Below are 24,877 nucleotides of genomic sequence, written 5' to 3' on the forward strand. Positions count from 1 at the left end.
TTGGGCATCGGCCATGCGGGATGGTGGAGCAGGTGACCGGGGGCGCCAGACCAAGGCGGGGCGCCAGCCACTGTCATCAGGCAAGCCTCTAGTGGTTACTGAAAATTCTTTGATTCCAAGAGCCATGGTCCCGCCTGGCACTCACACCTGCTGCCGGCGCTGGCCCCGCTCGCACCTGCTGCTGGTGCCCGGTGCCGGTCCCAATCACTTGGTGCCGTCAATGGGTGTGAGAGGAGGCTGCCAGCCCCAATCGCCCCCGAGGGCTTTGCCGGAAACTGATCATTGTCTCACTAATTAGAAAGATATGGACAGGGAACCGGGAAGGCTGGTCAACAACCTTCATGGCTCTGAAAGGTCAGAGCTAGTTCGCTCACTGTTTAGTGGAAACACTGTTAGCTGAAGCAGCCTCCACCTCTGTTTGTCTTATGTAAATTTCTGTTATTGGAATTTCCTGCCTAAAGGCTATGGGTGTATCCCATAGTGTCAATAAAAGGGATAGCAAGGCCAGAGCAGTGTGTAGTCCTCCCACTAGAGGTAGGCTCCCGCCTGGCCCCCAATATTCCCAAATTAATACTTTTCAAGTCTCTTTTCATTTGTGTGCGGCCTTCTCCAGAACCCGAACCCTGAACTGGAACCATGAACCACGCAGGACGTGAAAGGGTTTCCCAAAGGGCTTCTCCACCTCCCCTTGCTCCTGAGGGGTGATCAGGGCAGCAGCCACTGCTCGCACCCACTGCTGGCACCGGCCCTAATCACTCCGCACCATTAGCAGGTGCAAGTGGGGGCCTGTGCCATCAGTGCATGGGAGCAGTGGTGGCGGGGCAGGGCTGCCAGCGGACAGGGGATTGGGGCCACAGTGGGAGGGGCCTGGCGGGGGTGTGGAGGATGGGCCAAGACCCGCCCCTGTGCCCACCACAGCCTCGTGGCCCACAGTTTAAGGTGCACGAATTTGTGCACTGGGCCCCTAGTTAAGAATATAAAGAAGGTAGGAGGGGCCTCAAAACGAGCCAGCCCCACACCCACATATGGTGATTAAAAATAGGCAGAAATATCTCAGATTGTGGAGGTCCCCTCTGAAGATGAAGTAATCCCAACTTTCTCATAGGGCCCACACACAGACTCGCTTGCTCTGAGCTTCAGCCCTGGGCAGCAGCTCAAAAAGCACCAGAGTCACATGGGGAGGAACTGAATTGTCTGGCTTTGGGGCAAAGGTTGCAGGGGCAGCTTTGTCCCAGACAGAAGTGCTGGCAGAGGCCATTGCTCCTACAGAGCTGACAAGTGGGTGCCATATCCGAGTCTCCATCAATCTGGCTAACAATATTCACCCCACCCTTGTGATTCCCTGAGACCCTGCTCCACCCAACTTGCAGGCCCACACAAGATATTCCAGTGGCTTTTCCATGCAAATGACCTGTCTTGGCTCATGCTGTGAACTTTCCTAAAATCTCTCAAAGGTTCACAAACCCCAGACATGCAGCATTAAATACATATCTGTCAATAATTACTTTAAATACAAATGAATTAAATGCTGCAATGAAAAGACATGGAGGCTGAATGGATAACAAAGCCCTTACAAAAGCTGTCTACAAGAGACTCACTTCAGAAGGAAAGACACACAGATTGAAAGTAAAGGGATGAGAAAAGATATTTCATAAAAATGGAAACAAACAGGAAAAAAAAAAAAAACACTAGGATAACAATACTCATACCAGACAAAATATACTTCAAAACAAAGGCTATAACAAGAAATAAAAAAGGACCCAGCAACTCCACTTCTGGGCATCTATCAAAAGAAAGCCAAAACACTAAATAAAAAAGACATATATATCCATATATTCATTGCAGCATTATTTACAATAACCAAGATACGGGTAACCTAAGTGTCCATCTACAGATGAATAGATAAATAAATGGTGCATATATACAATGAAGTACATATGACTCAGCCAAAAAAAAAAAAAAAAAAAAAAAGAAGTCTTGCCTACTGCAGCAACATGTATGCTGAGTGAAATAAGACAAGCAGAGAAAGACAAATGCCACATGATTTCACTTATATGTGGAATCTTAAAATCAAAGAAAAAATTATCAAGCAGACCAGAAAGAGATTCACAATTACAGAGAACATTTTGATGGTTGCCAGATGGGAGTGGTGTTGGAGAATGGGTAAAAAGGGTGAAGAGATTAAGAAAAATAAATTGGTAGTTACAGAATAGTATGAGGATGTAAAGTACAGCACAGGGAATATAGTTAATGATACTGTAATAACTTTGTATGCTGTCAGATGGGTGCTAGATTTATCAGTGTGATGACTTTGTAAGTTATATAAATGTCTAATCACTGGGTTGTATACCTGAATCTAATATGTCAACTGTAATTGAAAAATAAAAAATTATTTTTAAAAATGTCTAATTCTAAAACTGTAAAATCTAACATCAGAATCGCCATAAGTCTTTTCCATTCATTCTTATAGGTCTTAATTTTTTCAAGTATAGAAGCAGTTGAATGGCTCCAGTATTATTAAATTTCATATATTTTCCATGAAGACAGCACAGTTATTCTCTATGTTACTGAACTAGGTCTTCTTAGTTCAGGATTTTAGGTATGTAATTACATTTTTAATGGTAGATTTCTCCGTGGACCCCCAAACATGAGTCACAAGAAAGAATGTAGCAACACACAAAGCACAGTTCTGGAGAAGCAGTGGCTAAATAACAAATCAAATAAATGGTGTGAACTCAACGGAAAATATCAAGGTCAGCTACTAGAAACATATGTTAATATAAAAACAGTGTCAAGCATAGTCATTAAGAGCAGGCTTTCAATAGATCTTTGACTTGGATCCTATACCACTAGACTGTACTACCTTGGGAAAATCACTTCACCAATTTAAACTTAAATTTCTTATATACACAGTGAGGATAATAATCCTAATGTGGGAATTAATTAATAATTTATGTAAATTATTCTTGTGTCTTCCACACAGTTAAGGTTAATTGACAAATAATTACTGACTGGGTACTATGTACTAGATACAATTCCAAGTAATACAGTGGCTCTGAACCTATAAAATGTACATATAGTTCAATATATTCTAATAGTTATTATCATGCCATGAGGCAGAAGTTATGGCATTAAAGTCAAGGTGAAGTGAAAGTGAAACTAGAATCATGAACTAGAGCCACAGTCAGAAAGTAACTAAGGTAAATAAAACAACAAGAACAGATTCATAGGGGAAATGTGAAGTGACCCAATTGCGTTTCTAGAATGAAGCTGCTTTAAAAGTTAAAGCCAGATACATGAAGTTTGGGTTGTGCTCCAATTCATTTAATAGCACCAAATGAGTTTACTGAGAGCCCACTGTGTGAAAAGCATTATTGTATTTTTTTTATTATTTTTTTACATTTTTTTAAATAAATCTTTATTGTTCAGATTATTACAATTGTTCCTCTTTTTTCCCCCATAGCTCCCCTCCACCCAGTTCCCACCCCACCCTCTGCCCTTACCCCCCCCCACCCCACTGTCCTCATCCATAGGTGTATGATTTTTGTCCAGTCTCTTCCTGCACTCCCCACACCCCTTACCCCCCGAGAATTGTCAGTCCACTCCCTTTCTATGCCCCTGATTCTATTATATTCACCAGTTTATTCTGTTCATCAGATTTTTTATTCACTTGATTTTTAGATTACTTGTTGATAGACATGTATTTGTTGTTCATAATTTTTATCTTTACCTTTTGCTTCTTCTTCCTCGTCTTAAAGAATACCTTTCAGCATTTCATATAATACTTATTTGGCGGTGATGAACTCCTTTAGCTTTTTCTTATCTGTGAAGTTCTTTATCTGACCTTCAATTCTGAATAATAGCTTTGCTGGGTAGTCTTGGTTGTAGGTTCTTGCTATTTATCACTTTGAATATTTCTTGCCACTCCCATCTGGCCTGCATAGTTTCTGTTGAGAAATCAGCTGACAATCGTATGGGTGCTCCCTTGTAGGTAATCAACTGTTTTTCTCTTGCTGCTTTTAAGATTCTCTCTTTGTCTTTTGCTCTTGGCATTTTAATTATGATGTGTCTTGGTGTGGTCCTCTTTGGATTCCTTTTGTTTGGGGTTCTGTGCGCTTCCTGGACTTGTAAGTCTATTTCTTTCACCAGGTGGGGGAAGTTTTCAGTCATTATTTCTTTAAAAAGGTTTTCAGTATCTTGCTCTCTCTCTTCTTCTGGCACCCCCATAATTCTGATGTGGGTATGCTTGAAGTTGTCCCAGAGGCTCCTTACACTATCTTCAAGTTTTTGGATTCTTTTTTCTTTTTGCTTTTCCGGTTGTTTTTTGCTTCTTTGTATTTCAACTCTTTGACTTGATTCTTGCGGTCCTCTAGTCTGCTGTTAGGTCTCTGTATAATATTTTTTATTTCAGTCAGTGTATGTTTAATTTCTAGTTGGTCCTTTTTCATATCCTCGAGGGTCTCGTTATATTTATCGGCCTTTTCTAGGAAATTCTTGAAAAAACTTATAACCGTGGTTTTGAACTCTATATCCAGTCGTTTGCTTTCCTCCATTTCTTTCATTTGTGATCTGTTTCTTTGTCTCTGCATTTTCACTGCTTCCTTGAGTTGGCTGAGTAGCTTTGTGTGGTAGGTTTCCTATATGGCCCAGTGGCTCAGCCTCCCCCAGTTACCCGAGGTGGACACTTTTGGTGCACCCCTTTGTGGACTGTGTGCACAGCCTTGTTGTAATGAAGTCTTGATTGTTGTTGGTATCATTGGGAAGAATTGATCTCCAGGCCAATTGGCTGTGAGGATCAGCTGTGTGTATGCTGGGAGAACTTCTGTGCTGGAGACACCCTTATGAGACAAGACTTGCAAAATTGCAAAAGCCTCTGTGCTCAACTTGGATGGGGCGGAGTCTCAGGGCGGAGCAGACAGCCTTGGCTTCCCGTCAGCCCTGCCCTATGAGGCCCCTGGGTCTCAGTGTCCTTCGGTAATTGCTGCAAGCACCTCTGAGAGAAAGCTGCCCTCGAGTTTCACCCGCTGCCAGACAGTCCAGTTTCTCCCCGAATGAGTCTGGGTTCCCAGAAACTCGCCTGGAACTGGATTTCAGCGCAGTCGGGAGCTTCCATCTCCCTCCCGCTTTAGAAAGCCAGCCGCCACTCAGCCGCCCGTGCACTCAACAGTCAGTCCTCTCTGCGCACGCACGCTTCCGGACCTCGGCCTTCTGCAGCTCCTGAGTCTCAGTGTGCTTTCTCTTTTCCTGACAGTCCCGATTCCCCCCGAATGAGTCTGGGTTCCCAGAGTCTCACCTGGGACTGGAGTTCAGCGCAGTCGGGAGCTTCCATCTCCCTCCCGCTTAGGAAAGCCAGCCACGCACTCAGCCGCCCATCCTTTCCGTGTGCGCGTCTCCATACCTCAGCCTTTTGCAGTTCCCCTGAGTCTCAATGTGCTTTCCTCTTTCCTTCTAGTTGTAGAATTTCCACTCAGCCAGCTTTCCTGTGGTTCTGGATGGTGTCCATTTTGTCTTTTAGTTGTAGTTTTGATACTGTTGTGGGAGGCAGCAGTTTAGGTGTTTACCTATGCCGCCAACTTGGTTTCTGTGAAAAGCATTATTTTAGACCACATACATTTTTATTCTTTTTTTTTTAAAAAAAAAATGTATCTTTATTGATTTCAGAGAGGAAGGAAAAGGGAGAGAGAAAAATATCAGTGGAGAGAGAATCACTGATCAACTGCCTCCTGCAGGAATGGGGAGCGATTCTGCAACCTGGGCATGTGCCCTGACCGGGAATCAAACCATGATCTCCTGATTCATAGGTCAATGCTCAAACCCTGAGCCACTGCAACCAGGCTATACCCTATACATTTTTTAAAAATACTAGTGCAAAACGGAGGTCTTGCTCTCAACAGTAAATGTAGAAAAGTGGACAATAAGACATATAAACATGAACTGTTCCAGTTATCTAATGCTTTGTAACCATCTCAAAGCTGTTAGTAGCTTAAAAGAACACATTTTGATCACAAATATTCAATCTAGTAGGGCTAGCTTTTTTCTATACATCTTTGGCCAGGAATTTGTAAAGCAGAAGGCTGTTTCACTCACCCATCTGGTGCCTGGGAAAACCCGAAAGGCTGGGGCGGGGAAAGCTGGGCTCCTCAGGAATCTTAACCTATCTCTATATTGTCTTTCCACATGGTCTCGCCAACCTGGAGGCTTTACCATACCCAGACTTCTTAAATGGCAGCTCAGGGCAACAAAGGGCTGTGTCCTGAAAGAGGGAACAAGAAAATATTAACTATATCATTTTCATAAAAGTCTTCGAAGTCATGCAACATCACTTCCACCTCTTTTTGATTGTTAGAAGCCATTCATTAAGGTTCACCCATATCAAAGGAAGAGCAATTAGACTCCACTTTTTGTGGAAGGAGAGCCAAAGAAATTGCAAACATAACTTCTGGCCTCAAATTAATTACACTCCTTTCATGCAAAATACACTGCCCACTTCCCAAAATAACCCCACATCTGCAAAAGTCTCACCTATCATGGCACCAGGCATAGGTTCAAAGTCCAGAATCACATTCACGTGTGTATGAGACTCTTCAGAGGCTACTTATCAAGTATAGCTCCTCTAATATAGCTCTTTTTAATATGAAGACCTGGTGAAATAAAGAGACAAGTTATATGTCCTCTGCATACCAACATTCAATGGTAGAAAAGGTATAATTATTATAGACTTTTCCACTGAAATGAGGGATAAGAGAGGCAAACAGGAGTCACCAATCCATAACAATTCTGAAGTTCAGCCATTTGCACATACTGATGGTTCTCTGACTCAGACCTGATGCCTGGAATTGCAGCACAGCATCTCTATGGGTCTTAGCTCTACTGTCTGAGCTCATGGTTCCACCCCCTTTGTCATCCTTTTCCATTAAAAAAAATTGCTAATGTTTTTAGCTAAGTAGTTTTACCAGCCTGCTTCCTGCCAGTAGTACTTCAAAGTCCAAAGGCCTCTTTCCATATTGTTATGGCTTTGTCCCTTTTAATTCAAGCAGTAGTGTTTCTGCAAGTACACTTCTCTTGAAACTATGTGGGTCTCTTATGAATCATACTGGAGTTCAACCAATTAGAAAAAAAAAGCCATACCCAAAAAATTCAAAATTGATTTCCTTAAAAGCACCTATTATTGAACATGAACAATTTGCAATGCATGCTCTTTAAGGACCTTAGAGGTATTTATCTGAGATACCATCACAAAGCTTTGAGGTCTTGGCAGCACTCTAAACTCTTGATACCACCTCACATTTATGAAGTCTTTGCAGATAATTGACTCCCCTGACGTTATCTTTATTCCCTAATTTTCCTGACAGTGTCCTGGAATTAATCTTTGTCCAAACTCTTTTCATACTTTCACTTAACACAATCATATTGCATTTTATTACAGGCTAGAAGGAGCCAGGTGGCATCATCAAGTGCATGTAGCTTGGGATGTGATCTCAAGAAACACTGCTATGGAACTGAAGGAGTGAGACAGGAAAGGAAGAAAGCTAGTAAGGGCTTTATTACCAAGCAAGAGACCATTCTACACAACAGAAGCTTAATTTTTCTGAGGAACTCTGTAAGAACAGCTGCTGTTAAGCACAGATTCCTGAGCCCCATTCCCAGAGATTCTGATTCAACAGTTTTAGGGCCACTGTTGTAGAACATGCTTCTGGCGGAAATATTTCTATCCAAGAGACAGGGGACTGGGGTATTTATCCACCAACTCCAATTTGTCACTGTTTTAGGTCAATGGGGGAAAAAAGGAGATATATGTACTACTATATGTAATACTTCAAACAATAAAAAAAATAAAAATAATAAATAAAAGACTGCTCTCCAACAGCATTTACTTCCAGGTGTGTTCTGACTGCCCGTGCATAGGCAGAGCAGGTGTCTGCAGCCCAGAGAAACCCCGAAGGAAATAGCAAAGGTACTAGCAGTTGGAAATCAGGCTGGCATGTATTAAAATGATACAGGCCAAGGAAATATTAGCAGAGCACTGACAGCATTTGCTACACTGCTGTATGTGGTGTCATGGGGAAAATAAACATTAACCAAGAAATTACATGAATAAATTACAATTATGGTAAGTGCTATAAAAGTAAATTACACAAGACTATCTCTAATGATAGCCTCATATTATTTCAGACGGCAACTTCCTAGAGTAGTTGATGCTGACCAAAATAATGCACCAACTCCACTACTAAATGTACAGTATCTTATTTGAAGTCACTGTGATTGGCAGTTTACATTACAAATGTGTGCAGAATCATTATTAACTTTTCCATTTTGTTTCATTTGGATAAACCTTAGCCAGGATTTACTTTGTTTTATAAACCTTAAATTGCAAATATGGGAAGAAAGGTGTTTCAATTAATTTTTTTCATTAAATGGTTTCACCAAGAGAAAAGCTAAACCAGTATTATGCTTGAGAAGTATGTTATAATCTATTCTATGAGATGTCTTCTTTATTTTGTAATTCTATACTTACTTTCCTATAAATATATTTTAAATATATTTAACTCTTAAAGCACCTAAAGAGTTAGTAACTATAAAGTTAGGTAGGGAACAGTCCACAAAACTACCCTTTTCAAGGGTCCCAAGAGCAGCCTCAGATTTGGTAATTGCTGGAAAGACTCAGAACTCACTGAAAGCTATTATACTCTCAGCTACAGTTTATGACAGGAAAAGGACCCAGACTAAAACCAGCCAAGGTAAAAACCACATAGGGCAGAGTCTAGGAAAGTAATTAATACAGAGCTTCCAATTGCCTCCTTCGGTGGAGGCATGGACAGTTACTTTCCTGGTATCAATGTGTAACAACACAGAGAATATTGCCAACTAGGGAGCTCACCTGAGCCTTGGTGTCGTCTTTACTGGAGTTCCATCACAGTGGCATGGTTGACTGCCCAGGTGGCTGATCAGAGTTTCTAATCTAGCCCCTTAAGGAAGTTGAGATGATACTGCTTGTCTCAGTCCCATCCTAAATCACATTGTTACTCTCTGGCCTAACCCAATATTCCCAGACAAACAAAGACACTTCTATCAGGCATGACATTTCAAGAGCTTAGAGATTACCTCCCTAAAGCCAAGGGCAAAGGTTAGACCTCTTTCTGGGCAAGTTTATATTCTTTACTACACTGCATCTTACTTACCCTGTATGGTCAATGCACTAAAGTCCTGATATTCTCTTCACCTTACTGAGTTTAACTTCCAAATTATAATAATAATATAACTACAATGTGGGCTTTTGAAATAAATGTGCTTTCAATACTGCTAGACTTAGGTAATTATTTAGGGAAAAATAAGTTTATTTACTATTTGAAGCCAACCAAAAATTCATAGCTCAATCTTACTCTAATATCTTTTGTCTATACATTGGTCTTCACTGCTATGTTATTTTGTGCTTTTGCAAAATAATGCTCAGGATAATCAATCCATGATGGAATACCTTTCGTTTAATATCAGGATGAAAATCTGGCCTTTTGAAAAACTATATATGTAGATCAGCTAATTATATTCTCCTTTCACAAGATGATTACTATACTTGAAGAAAATTATTTGAGCTCATTGTGCTCTCTGAAGCAGCAAAATTAACTTCCTTAAACTAGCTAAAAACCTAAAGACTGCTACTGTTTAAACATTAGCTGTTGATGTTTCTAAATCATTATGCTTTAGGTAAGTTCTGCAACACAAATCATTGAGTGATATGTAGGCATGTAAAAATGCAATATCTACTTATCATTTTCATTAAAGGCAAAGAAATGCCTAACGACTTTCTTTTTGGTTCAGTTAAATATCAGAATGCCCCCTGCTGGCTCTTTGTAATATATCCATACAAATAACAATTTTAGAATACAAACATTAAAAATCTTGACACAAAAAATAAATACAATTGTGGAAACAAAGCCTACATTTTATAAATGAAAAATCCTAATACAATATTTATGGGGGGGGAAACCTTAGCTATTTTAAAATTAGTGAACATAAATCATTTTTCCAATGTTGAACAGTTTTTTAATAAAAGCACTGACACTTTTTTTTAATCTTGAAGAGAATAACATTTTCCTTAGTAGACATGTACCCACAAAAATGTTATCCAAACAAAACAGAATATATATTTTATCTAAAAAATAATGCCAGAATTCTTAGTGAGGGTACAATATTTAAGATAGTAGCTTAAAAAATTATTATAATAAGGTTATAAAATATATTTGATATTATTGGTATTATTTTCTGTCTGAAAATCTTGGAAGAGAACGTTTTTGCTAAATATGTGACTGCACTAAATTTTAAAAGTAAGTGCACAAGGAAGGAAGCAATTAAAACATTTTCAATCCATAAATAGAAGCAAATAATATAATGAATAATCACCAAAAGAATGATAAATTTATATATTTTTCTATAAACTTAGATATATTAAAGCTATTAAATATCTATGTAAACTTATATTAAAATGTTTTAAAACAAACCATAAATATATCCTCTGAATATTTTTACCTTATGTTCAGCTACATTTTCTCATTCCATACTATGTTGATGAAATTCTGAACATTAAGTGAAATGCTAAATCAGGCAGAGATTTTAGAATTTTAGTTGTTCTTAAGTGTTTCCTGCCCTCCAGTGGTATCTGCCTTAATATTTTCACTGCACCTTTCAACATTACAAAGAGAAGACTCATTACTTCTACATTTACACTGTGAAATTATATCACACTGTATGGCAGCATCTAATCTTTCTTTCATTACAGGTTCACTCTCTGTTTGTACCCAGGCATCACATCTCCCAAACTGTACAGTGCAGCTATTACTGGTTTGGTCTTGTAATACATGTGTTGAATTACACTGAGACTGTGCAGACTGATCTGTGTTATTTTTCATTGAGACCTGGTGAAAACTTTCATTTTGTTTACGAATTTTGTCATTGCTTTTAATAATCCTATCAAGTGGAAATTCTGGCATCCTTTCTAAATAAAAATTATGAGTTGTTTCTTCAGTTTTGATGGATCTCCTACTTGAATCTTCAATTTGCTGTAGTGTTTGATCTTCATCATCAGATGGCTAAAAAAAATTTAGTAATTTTTCTGTAAATGATGCTTAAATTTAAAAAAAATCATTCAATCACTTCAAAACACCAATTCATAGTATAGAAAATTTCAAAACACAGAAGAGACTTTTGCAAATCAAGATGGATATTACGTTTTTAAAAATCAAGGTTATGAAATTTTAAAATAGGAAGAACAATAATAATCCTTGTAGTAAAAATACAAATGAGTTTAAAAAGATAAAGGAATTTTGTCTCTTATGCTACATCGTACCCCTACCCTTCCACGCAGAGGAAATAGTATACAGCATAATCTTCAACCACTTAAAAGAGTGGGGTAGAAGTAATAATTTTGAAATAGCTAGCACATAAAGCTTCTATTATTCACTCACTGACTTAGCAAGTAAAAAAATATCTATATTGTACTTTTTATGGGCCTATTCTCATAAAACATATAACTTAAGGAGAATTATCAACTAACAGGAAATCAAATAGCTAAAAGAAAAGTTAAATAGCAATAAATATTATAACATATAAAAAGTTAAATTTTAAGAACTTTTTACAGGCCTAGATTTCAATTTACTAGCTTGAATCTTTCAACTTCATGAAAAATTTATCTTTTAATTACTAGTCTTTTTATAAAAATCTTGTATAAAATTATTTATTATTCAAGCTAGAGAAAAAAGCAAAGTTGACATAAAAAAACTAAAATGCCTGAGCTGATTGGCACTGAAATAGAAAAAGCAAGTCCAAGAAATAGCATTGAGACTGGCTGGCACAAATTAGAGAAAACAACCTCAATAAATGTATTTATTCAAGAAATGAATATTCATTAGCATCTGCAATGTGAATGGAGCAGATATGATAGCTACCCTCTTACAGCAATAATTCTCATGGTTAGAAATTACATTAATCAAATAATCATACACATGTATGTTTAATTACAAACTGAGAATTACACTAGGAAGAACAAATATGAATCATTTTGAGAGCATAACTGAGGGGCCTAATTTACATTAAGGAACCAAGAAGGGGCTTTAGAAGACGTGACATACTTAAGCTAAGACCTACTGGATGAATAAAAGTAAAGTAGAGGAAACAGGACACATAAGAGATTAACCAAAGATCTTATATGCATTTATGCGTTACCTATGGACACAGACAATAGGGTGGTGAAGACCTGAGGTGGGGCAGGAACAGGTGAAGGAGAGAAAAAAAGGGACATCTATAATACTCTCAACAATAAAGATTTTAAAAATAAATAAGTAAAAATAAAATATATTAAAGAAGAAAAAGAAAGATAGAAGCATTAATGGAATAGATTTCCATTTATACATGTGATTTAAGAGAAATGCAGCATTCCCACCCAGAAAATGACATCACTCCAATTATTCATATAAGCCTTGAGACTTTCTTTTTGTATGTATTCTTGGTTGTTTTAGGGTTTCAATTATTGTGAGTGGATTATTTTAAAAACTGTTTAAAATAAACACAACTTTATTATACACACATCTTAATAAGAATGGCTTTTGTAAATAACAATGAACACATTCATCACTGTTATAAATGTGAATAAATTATGCTCACTTACATTTTAATTTTATGTCTCATATTCTTACATTTTTAAATTTTTGTTTACATTTATTTCTACAATTTATTAGTACAACTACTTTTTTCAGAATGTAAAATGAGAAATACAAATAATTCAAAATTGTAGAGCATGTATTAATAACCTCCCAAAAGGTAGGGTGGCATAACTTACCATCTCCGAACTAGAACTGAAACAACTATCTGTTGGCCCTGGAGAGTAACTGGAAGATTGACTACTCTGAGAAGAATCATTATCTGAAAATAAAGGTTTAATTTATGAAGAATGGTATTTATTAATACTCTAGAAATATATACATAAGCAGAAGATATTTACTGGTGAACTTAAGTTTAGCTAACACACTATAGAGCATTTGCAAAATTAAGTTAACATTTTGGGCACTTGTCAGCTTGTGTTTCTGTCAGGCATTATGAGTTTATTCTATACTTAAAAGAGTTGTTCTCTATAGATAAAATAATAGTACATACATAAGGAAAGAAATGAGTAGGCGAAATAGGTTGCATTTTTTCTAATACATGAACCATTTTTCATGAATAAAGTGTTAACGTGCAGGAAGGAGGAATAAGTCAAGTTTAAAGTACCAAGTCGCCAGATACTTGCTAATATAGTAAACTAGTAGCCCTGCACACAAATCCGTGCGCCAGTAGGTCACTGCCACCCTCCTGTAGCTCTCTGCCCGCTGCCCTGCCCTCCTGTAGCTCCCCCTGCTCCCCTCCTCATAGCTTGCTGCCCTGCCCCCTCCAGTAGCTCTCCGCCACCCACTTATAGTTCACTGCCCCACCCTCCTGCAGATCTGTGATCCCATGGTGCGTAATGGATAATTAGCATATTCCTCTCTTATTATATAGGATATTACATAGGCTGAAGCTTCATTGTACAATCTAAACTGTATGAAAAAAAAATGATTCAAAGCATCCAATATGATATTCTTTCATTATTGCTTACTGTGTTCAATTATGATCATAAGTAAAGTTTAAAAATGGATCTGACGACGCATAAATACTATAGATCAGCAGTAGCTTAACCACTCCTCTCCTTGTTTGTAAAAATGGGTTTGTCATAAAGAAGAGCCAAAGGTGCCCAGCCAGAGTGGCTCAGTTGAGCATTGTCCTGTGCACCAAAAGGTTGATGGGCTTTGTCAGGCAGTTAATTAATTAATTAATTAATTAAGTTATTTTTCTGGGTTTTGTGATTGTGATATTTAGCAGTATAACACTTTATTTTCTTGTGGCTAATTTTCTTATTCTGATTAAACATACAATTTTGTATCAAAAAAAGTGCAAAGGGAGGTGTAACTCTTTTTAAACATACTATAAAGTACTAGTGTAATCATAACAAAAATTCTAGTATGGTATTAGCACATGAAAATTAGGAAAGACCAATGGAAGAGTAAAGAAAGCACCAGACCAGACCCAGTATACATGGAAAGTTAGTACATAATAAAGGTGGTATCATAAACACCTAGGGAAAAGATGCATTTTAAAACTTGAATCAGCCCTAGCTGGTTGGGCTCAGTGGACAGAGCGTTGGCCTGCAGACCGAAGTGTCCAGGGTTCGATTCCAGTCAAGGGCACATGCCTCGGTTGCAGACTCCTCCCCAGCCCAGGCCCTGGTCAGGGCGTGTGGAGGAAGCAACCAATCGATGTGTTTCTCTTACATCAATATTTCTCTCTGTCTATCCCTCTCTTGTCCACTCTCTCTAAAAATCAATGGAAAAATATCCCCGGATGAGGATTTAAAAAAATGCACAAAAAAACTTGAATCCATGTTTACCACCTAATGTCTAATCTCCTTCCATCACCATATACATACTTGACCCCTTTATCCTTTACTTACACAATGCAATATACAGATGATGTATCATTTGAAACCTATATAATTTTATTAACCAATGTCACCCCTATAAATTTAATAAAAGATAAATAAAAATAAAATGGGCTTCTTTTAGGCAAAAAAATTAAACAAACTTGAATCAATACAAATTTAACAGCTTAAATCAGGATAAACTCCAAATGGGTTAAAGATTTAAATGTAAAAATATAAAATCATATTAATACCAGAAGAAAATATAAGTGAATTTAGCCTGAGTGTAGAGAAAAGTATAAAAAGATTGATGAGCCGAAACCGGTTTGGCTCAGTGGATAGAGCGTCGGCCTGCAGACTGAAGGGTCCCGGGTTCGATTCCGGTCAAGGGCATGTGCCTTGGTTGCGGGCACATCCCCAGTAGGAAGTGTGCAGGAGGCAGCTGATCGATGTTTCTCTCTCATCGATGTTTCTAACTCTCTATCCTTCTCTCTTCCTCTCTGTAAAAAAGCAATAAAATATATTAAAAAAAAAAAGATTGATGAAATTAACTGCATAAAAACAGTGCCTTTTGCAAAACAAAAAAAACACTACAAGCAAAGTAAAAACCAAAGACCAGTAACAAAGTAGGAGAAAATATTTGTGACATTTCACAAAAACCTAAATCTCTTTAATATATAAGAATTCTTAAATACCAAGAAAAAAGCCTAAAACTCAATTGGTAAAAAGATATAAATGGAGAGTTCATGGAAAAAGAAATGCAAATAGCCATTGGACATTTTTAAAAGATGCTGGGCTTCACTCAGACAGAATACAAACTCAAACTTACATGTTTGTAAGATTCACAAAAATTCCTAAATTTGACCACAATCCCTCTTGCTGAGGTTATGGAGTAAAAGGCACATTTCTGGTGGAACTGCTAAATGGTACAACAGGGAATTTGGAAAAATCCACATAGAAACAATGTACAAGATTAAAAATGGCAGCAGAGTAGGAGGATGCTGTGCGGGCATGCTCCCAGGAACAAGCTGGAATTACAACTGAAATATGAAAAGGCATCCTGAATAATCAACGGAAAACTCACAGGAGAGAACCCTGATACCCAAGGACCAAAGGTGGAGACCACATACAGACTGGTAGGAGGGGCAGAGGCGCAAAAGGACTGGCAGGGCACCCACAGACAGCAACTGAAATCCCAGAGAGATATCTCAGCTGGGAGGGGGCGGTGGGAAGGGGTGGGGAGGGAGCCACTGAGAACTCTGGGATCTAATTCTGAAAGGGCGGGGAGAGACCGACTCCATGTTCCCTTTGTTCCATGTCCTCCACCTAGTGGAGTCAGGTTCCCGCCCTAGAACCTCTCCAAGAGCCGACCCCACACTTTTGAATTAGCCAATAGAAATGCAAGAGGAAAGTAAGTCATGCCCTGCCCCCACGTGCAACCTGACCCCAACCAATCAGCGGAGGCCACACTACCTCACCCCTCCTACCTCTCCCAGGCCCCCTATAAATCAGCGCGTTTGGGGACTGGAGCTCTCTCTCTCTCCACCTCACCGCTGCGCCGTTGTGTGTGTGGGGGACTGAGCTCGAGCTAGCTCGATTAAAGGCTCTTTGCTTTTGCATCAGACCGGCTCCCTGGTGGTATTTGGGGATCACGAAATCTGGGCATAACAATTCCAAAGCTGGGCTCCCCAGCAGAGCACCAAACTGAGGAGGGTACCCACATAACATCTAGCTGTGAAAAGCAGTGGGGTGCTGTCTGCCAGGGAGTGGCAGCTGAAAGTTCGGGCACCCTCTTAAAGGGCCAATGCACAAAAATTCCCTGTGGAGCCACCCACCTTGTGCTCTGGCAGAGGGAGGGTGAAGTGGACTGGAGCTGTGAGAGCAGAACCCAGGACTGGGGACTCGGGGGGATAGAGCTCAGAAGGCAGACACCCAAGTTTCCTGGGCTGAGTCATTCCCTCACACAGTGGAGGACATCTTTCCCACGTAGACATCTGCCTTGCCTGGGGGAAGACAGTCAACACACCCTATTGGAAAACCCCTTGCCCTGAGGCCACATAAGAGATTAAAAGTAACAGCCTCCAGTTAGAAGCAACTGCCCAACCCTGTTGAAAAAAACTCTGGCCACACCTGAGGACGATTACCTGGGGCAATTCAAGTTTGAATCCTATTAGTCTGTAGACAGACGAGGTCTCTGGAGACTTTGAGTCTTTGGCTGATCCAATTTGTCAGCCTTTAACACTGTCCTGCTCTAGAGACTGAGAGGTATAGAGCAGTGGTCGGCAAACTCATTAGTCAACAGAGCCAAATATCAACAGTACAACAATTGAAATTTCTTTTGAGAGCCATATTTTTTAAACTTAAACTATATAGGTAGGTACATTGTTATTAACTTAATTGGGGTACTCCTAAGCTGGCCTTTGCTAAAAACTCAAGGGGCCAAAGAGCCGCATGTGGCTCACGAGCCACAGTTTGCCAACCACTGGTATAGAGGATCTACCTAATACATAGTCACAAACCCAAACAGACAACCAAATGAGGACACAAAAAAAAACAACTGCCAAATGAAAGAACTAGAGAATTGTCCAGAAGAAGAGATAAATGAAGCAGAGATAAGAAATTTATCTGAAACAGAGTTCAGAGTAATGATGTTAAAAATGCTCAACAGTATGAAAAAATATATAGTAACTATGAAAAAAGAACAGTCTGAGATAAAGAATGATATAACACAAATAAAGAACACATTGGAAGGAATACACAGCAGATCAGGGGAAGCTGAGGATCAAATCAGTGAGTTAGAAGACAAAGTTGAAAATATCACTCAATCAGAGAACCAAAAAGAAAAAAACAATTAAAAAACAGGAGGGCAGCTTGTGGGACAATGTGAAACTAAAACATAACAATATTAGAATAGTAGGTGTGCCAGAAGAGGCAGAATGGGAGGAAGGAATAGAGAAGGTGTTTGAAGAAATAATGGTAGAAAAGTTCCCTAACCTGGTAAAGGAAAAAGTCACACAAGTTCAGGAGGCACAGAGAACCCCAAACAAGAAGAACACAAACAGACCCACGCCCAGACACATCATCATTAAAATGCCAAATATTAAAGACAAAGAGAGAATCTTAAAGGCAGCAAAAGAAAACTGTTACTTACAAAGTAGTTCCCATAAGGCTGACACCTGATTTTGCATCAGAAACTCTACAGGCCAGAAGGGAATGGCATGAAGTACTCAAGGTAATGGAAAGCAAGGATCTGAGACCAAGGTTACTATATCCAGTGAGGCTATCATTCAAAATAGACGGTCAAATAAAGAGCTTCCCAGACCAAAAAAAAAAGGCTAAAGGAGTTCCATCACCACCAAGCCAGCATTACAAGAAATGCTAAAGGGATTGCTATAAGGCAGTGGTCAGCAAACTCATTAGTCAACAGAGCCAAATATCAACAGTACAACGATTGAAATTTCTTTTGAGAGCCAAATTTTTAAAACTTGCCGAAACCGGTTTCGCTCAGTGGATAGAGCGTCGGCCTGCTGACTGAAGGGTCCCAGGTTCGATTCCGGTCAAGGGCATGTACCTTGGTTGCGGGCACATCCTCAGTGGGAGGTGTGCAGGAGGCAGCTGATCAATGTTTCTCTCTCATTGATGTTTCTAGCTCTCTATCCCTCTCCCTTCCTTTCTGTGAAAATATCAATAAAATATATTAAAAAAAAAAAACTTAAACTTCCTCTAACGCCACTTCTTCAAAATGTGACTCGCCCAGGCCGTGGTATTTTGTGGAAGAGCCACATTCAAGGGGCCAAAGAGCTGCATGTGGCTCGCGAGCCGCAGTTTGCCGACCACGGCTGTAAGGGATTGCTGGGAAGAAGAAACAGGCAGAGAGACCTAGCCATACAGAATTAAAATGGCTATAAATAAGTACCTCTCAATAATAACCCTAAATGTAAATGGTTTAAATGCTCCAATCAAAAGGTGTATGGTAGCTGAATGGATACAAAAACATGACGCAACTATATGCTGTCTACAAAAGACCCACCTTAAAACAAAAGACACACAGGATGAAAGTGAAGGAATGGGAAAAATTTTTCGATGCTAATGGAAAGGAAAAAAAAAAAAAGCTGGAGTAGCAATACTCACATCTGACAAAATAGACTTTAAAAGCATCATGCTAAGTGAAATAACCCAGTCAGAGAAAGATAAATATCATATGATCTCACTCATTTGTGGAATATAATGAACAACATAAACTACTGAACAAAAATAGAGCAGGGGGGGGGGGCGGGTGTGTGTGTGTGAAATATTCTAGAATAGAAGTAATCCTGTTATTTGCAGATTTTTAATATTTCCTACTACAACTTTTGTGATATCATACTATGTTAGTACAGTTTGGGTAATATTATACTTAAAATCCTTTTATTCTTGAAATATTAATGTTTATTGCATATAATATTATTATATGTAAGATCATTTTTCTTGAATAATTGGTGTTTATTGGATGTAACATTATCATATTTAAAATAGTTTTTCTTGAGATATTAATGTTTATTGCATGTAACATTATATTTAAAATCATTTTTCTTGAAATAAAAAAACTGAAAAAAAATGTACATTAAGTTCTCAACGTTGTTGATAGATTCTGCAACTTTAAGTGTAAACAACATATAACTATAAACCAATTTTACCATAGGCTAATTGATATAAACAAGAGTTAAGTTCCTACAGCATCTCAGCAACATGATAACAAAATAACACTGAATGAAAAAATGTTATTCTAGGACCCTGTCTTATCTCCCCTTTGACTCAACAATACCACTCCTAGAAATTACCCTGAAACTGTATCTCCACAATTAAGTAATATATGCCCAAAAGTGCTCACTGCAGCATTATTTGTTAAGAACAAGATACTGGAAACAACCCAAATGTCCGCCAACTGGGCACTAACTGAATAAAGTATAGTCCATCTACATAATGGATTACTAAATAATCATAAATAAAGGATGTTTAGTTATGGAGAAATCTATAAAATATTTTATTAAATGAATCCATTAAATTCATTTATAAAATATTCTATATTAAATAAAATATCCTATATTACATTTAGAGTGAGAAAGACAGGGAACTAGGACATCTGTGTATGTGTATTTATGTATATTTCAGGCTTTATTTTAAAAAATACACTAGAGCCCTAGCTGGTTTTGCTCAGTGGATAGAGCGTCAGCCTGCAGACTGAAGGGTCCCGGGTTCAAATTTGGTCAAGGGTACATGCCTGGGTTGTGGGTTCGATCCCCAGTGAGGGCCACGCAGGAGGCAGCCAAAACATTATTCTCTCTCATCATTGATGTTTCTATCTCTCTTTCCCTCTCCTTCCCTCTATGAAATCAATAAAAATATATTTTTTAAAAAAACCCACACTGGAATAATAAACCATAACCAACAAATACAGTTACTCATATAAGACAGAAGGAAATAAGGCAGACACAACAGGGATAGAAATCAAAGTAATATTTTACAAAGTCAAAACTTAAAAAATAAAAAGTCCATAAAGATTTCTAGGAAAACTAGAAGACTACAAATCCTCTATCACAGATATCTAAAAAATGTCCTAAACTTCTGTCCATAAAAAGACAGTACAGAATAAAAAGACCACTCAGATATGAAGTATTTGCTACACACAAGCCTACAAACAATTGGTATCTATGATATATGAAACATATATAGGATACATACACGGAGATATAATATTTAAAAGACATATCTATTAAGGAGAAACAAAATTCCTAAAATAAACATGGGTAACAGATATGAAAGGCATTTCACAGATGACACGTGGATAGCCAATCAACCTAATTAATAATTAGGGAAACATAAAATAAAATTACAATGAGATAGAATGCCCACAATGATAAAGAAACTAACCCAGTTTAAGTGAGAATATGTAGCAGCTAGGACTTTTATCTCTTGCTAATGGAAGTTTAAACTGGCACAACTACTTTGGAAAACAATTTTGTATTACCTACAGAGGTGAGATGTGTATATTACATGAACTAGCCAATTCTACTCCTAGAACTATGCCCCAGAGAAACTTTTATACATGTGTGGCAGGTGAAATGCCAAGAATTACCAGAGTAGCATTGTTTATCATGGCAAAATATTCAAAACAATCTAAATAATCATTGCCAAAAGATGGACAAGTATTTATGGTACATTTATATAATAAAAAGCAGTATTGCAGTAAACAAATATTAAAATTACTAGGGCCCGTCCAGCATGGCTCAGCGGTTGCGTGTCAACCTATGAACCAGGAGGTCACGGTTCGATTCCTGGTCAGGGTATGTGCCCAGGTTGTGAGCTCGATGCCCAGTGTGGAGCATGAAGGAGGCAGCCAATCAATGATTCTCTCTCATTAAGGTTTCTATCTCTCTCTCCCTCTCCCTTCCCCTCTGAAATCAATAAAAATATATTAAAATAAATAAATTAAATTACTAGAGTCACAAATTTCAAAGTAGATAAACTTAAAAAATATAGTACTGGGATGAACAACAACAACAAAAAAAGCAAGTTGCAAAAAAATAGAGTTTGCCTCAATTTGTAGAAAGTTCAAAATCAAGCAATGGAAGTGTGTGTAATATCACAAAAAACAAAGTCAGGATAATAGTTACCTCTAGGGGGCAGAAGAGGTAATGCAATTGAGAAGATCTTCAAAAGTATTTGTTATGCATTTCTTAAACGACAGAGTACAAAGATATCTGTTTTATTTGTTAAACTGTGTATTTATCATGTGTAATATATTTTACCAAAAAATTTAAAAGGTCAATTGCACTACTACTATATTCTAATTATGAAATGTACTAGCTGGCAAAACATTTATAAAAAAAATTAAATGAACTGATTTCTATTTCAATGTGGTTTTTTAAAATAAAATTTACTTACTGTTAAAGATTTTCTTTGTAGATGTTGGTGCACCTTTTATAGAACATGTTCCTCCTTCTTCAATCAGATTCTAGAAGAAAAAAATTTTAACAACTTCCAAGTATATACAATAATGTCCACTTATATCTCCCTTTTCATTCCACCAATTCATTTCTACAGTACTCTTCCTTCATATGACTTTAACTGAACAGAAAGGATTTTGTTTTAAAAAGTAGAAATATTAGCCTGTGATGAACAACAAATAAAATTAAAATTGCTCTAGAAACATAAGCAAAAGAATAAATAATTGCAAGAAATGGATTACTAACAGGAGAGTCTTTAGGTAGTTACAGTAAATACAGAAAAAAAGACAACGATATTAAGCTATTTGAAGATTTATTCTGTTATTTTCATTTTCAGGGTTTTTTAAATAAAAACTTTTAGAGATATAAGTTTTCTGTAGAGCACAGCATTGGTTTTGTTTTCCACCAATTTCTATATAATTTATAACTTATTTTCATTCCTTTTATTTTTTAAAACCAGAGTGTTTCTTAATGTCAAAGTAAGGGAGGTTAAGCATCATTTTTTTGTTGTTGATTTCTAATTCAATGAATTTTTATTAGAGAATGTAGCTATGATGTCAATCACTCCTTAGATAAATAAATCTCTTGGACTTTGTGATTTACTACATGAGTTATGTTTGCAAATGTATCATGGACTTACAGATAATATATATTCTCTGAGATATATACAGTTTTAGATAGACAGATAGGTGGGATAAAGGATAAACTGTCTAATTGCAACAAACCCAGTTTTCCTTTCCTCTTAGGCATACAACTAAACTATGTATCCTAGCCTCCTTTGGAGTAGATTTGGAAATGTAATTTAAGTTCTGGTAATGGGCAGAAGGGGTATACACCACTGCCAGCCCTGGCCCATAAAAATATTCTCCGCAATCCTCCATTTCCTCTTCCCTTCTGCTGTCTGAGATCACCATACACTACAAATATGGAAACCACCAGTTAAAGATAGAGTCCCTACCAGCCTGAGGCCAGAAATAACTTTATTCAGCAGAGCCTTTGATCCAACCCCACTATGCAATCATTCTTAAAGTCTTGTATGTTCAACTTCAAAAAAAATTCAAGCCCCAAACTTGCAGCAGGAGCACACAACCTGAGAAAGCTAGACAGATTCCAGAGCTGGCACACACTCCTATGCCCACTTCAGATCTGTTGCTAGAGGATAACAGACAAAGAAGAGCATCCTAAAGAGAAGAAATGGAATTGTTCAAGAAATGCCTCCATCCTTTAGAAAGTAAGCCTTCACAATGTCTGCCCAGCAGGATTAAGTGGTATGGATCAGTAACCCTGTATCTTCTCTTTTCTGAATAGGTATCTTTACTGTCCTTGCTCCAATACTATATATTTTCTTTATGTGTATCCTTTTATTTTCAACCTTTATTATATTTTACATTTTAAAAAATATATAATTTTTTCATCTCAATTTATTATTCTTTAAATCTTGATTTTAAAAAATCACCCCTTCATATTTAATATATTAATTGCTAAGCAGGTTTTATTCCTTACATTTTATGTTTACCATTTATGTAGAAGTGTTACTTCATTTTTTTCCCACTATGTACAGGTTTCCTAGTGTGGCATCCCCACTTCTTTGAATTCTGAAGTTCTATGTGTCTTCATTTCTCCAGTGAAGAAAGTACCATGTAAACAATCATATTTAAACTTTTTCCTCCGCTACTTTAAAATTAAATGTTTCAGTTCAACATGGTGACATCAGAGGATCTTGAACTCACCTCCTCCAATGGACACACTGAATCTATAGCTACATAAGGAACAATTTCCTCTGTAAGAAATCCAAAATCTAGCTAAGAGACTCCTTGCTGCACACCAAGCAAATGATTTTTAAAAACAACAACAAAAAAACCCATATCAAAATGGGTAGGAGAGGCTGAGATGCTGAGACACATTTCACAATAAACTCCATGCCAGGAGGGGCAATCCACTTGGGAGGGAACCCACAACTGCAAGCTCCTCCCTGGGAACAAATGGTTTAGACCTCACAGATGGTACCTGAATTTTTTTAAGACCTGCACCTGCATCACTGATGTTTCTATCTTTCTCTCTCTCCCTTCCTCTCTGAAATCAATAAAAATGTGTTTTTTAATTTAAAAATAGAACTGCCATATGATCCATTAACTCTACTTCTGGTGTGTTGTTTTTTTTTCTGAAGGAAATGAAGACACTAATTCAAAAAGGTTATCCTCACCCCCATGTTCATTGCAGTATTATTTACAATAGCCAGAGTCATACTATGTTTTTGGGGTGTTTTTTTTTTTATCACAAAATGAATAATATTCAAACACTATTATTTCTCTCTCAGGAAATAATCTAACATGAGTTTTCCTGGTCATCAATTTTTTCCACTGGTGATTTAGAGGCCCAGTCCTTCCCATCTTGTGACTCCAAACATCCCTTAGGGCTTCAGTGCCATTTGGCCATTAAAAGAATAACACTGGAAAAGAAATTCTCAGTTCTTACAATCCTTAAAAATGATGCATCTCACATCTGATAACATCCCATTATTGAGATCTAGCCATGTGGCTGCACTCAAATGGATAGAAGATTAGGAAATATGTTCCTTGGCTGAAATATTCATTTCACAGTGATAGCTTTATTCTAAAAAATATAGTACATGAATTTTGATGAACAATTTACCTTTTCTGCAACCTCCTCCTATGTTTTCAATCTCAGTGAATGGCATCATCCCACCAACAACCCATTCATTTACCCAAATACCAATTCCAGGTCTTTAATTTTTCCCTTCTCCCTTAAACTAATAATCAAATCTAGATCTTCTGAATCTTTTTGATAGCTCATCCCTCATTTCCATAATTACTGCCACTAGTCAACTTCAAGCCCTCATTCTTTTTGACCCTGCCTTGAGTCTTGGCACCCTCAAATCTCTCCTCATTGTTGCCAGACACAACTCTCTAATACTCTGATGTCATCGTACTCCTTTGCTAAAAATTTTTCAGGGGCTTTCTTTCTGTTCAGCGATAGGAAATTAAACTATTATATGCTATACAAGGTCTTTTATGACCTGGCCCTTTATAATGTCCAAAATTATTTCTGGCTATCTCCCCACTTGTAATTTGTACTACAGTAGTAATAATAACAATAATTCAGTTTCTAAAACAAGCTATACTCTCTCACATCTTAGTTTCTATATATGTTGCTCCTTCTTCATAGGATGAAGGCATTTTGTCCATTTGATAAGCTTATTAATTAGTACCCAGATCAAATTTAAAAGTGTCTTTTACTAGGCTCCCACTCCCCTTTTGTGCAAACCCCAATGGAGCGTTTTATCTAAATGCATTAGATTTTTTTCTGTTTCTGTCTAGCCACTAGATTACAACTTGTTAAAGATTGGTTCCAGGTCCTTTCATCTCTCGACGTTGCAGAGTCTAGTGCAGGG

General features: G+C 37.6%; 1 protein-coding gene across 1 annotated transcript in view; it reads right to left on the minus strand.

The window, feature by feature from the left end:
* Positions 1–10,616: 10,616 nt before the first annotated feature.
* The window catches only part of REDIC1 (regulator of DNA class I crossover intermediates 1), a gene marked incomplete at its 3' end in the record, with an annotated part of 51,064 nt that continues 36,803 nt past the window's right edge, over positions 10,617–24,877 (minus strand). Inside the window, exons 10-12 of the mRNA XM_080660230.1 lie at positions 21,404–21,473; positions 12,830–12,912; positions 10,617–11,084 (exon numbers count right to left, since the gene is read on the minus strand). Coding sequence (XP_080516356.1) covers positions 10,617–11,084; positions 12,830–12,912; positions 21,404–21,473 — 621 coding nt within the window. The remainder of the gene's footprint in view (positions 11,085–12,829; positions 12,913–21,403; positions 21,474–24,877) is intronic.

Source organism: Plecotus auritus, assembly GCF_963455305.1.
Source record: "Plecotus auritus genome assembly, chromosome: 3".
NCBI lineage: Eukaryota > Metazoa > Chordata > Mammalia > Chiroptera > Vespertilionidae > Plecotus > Plecotus auritus.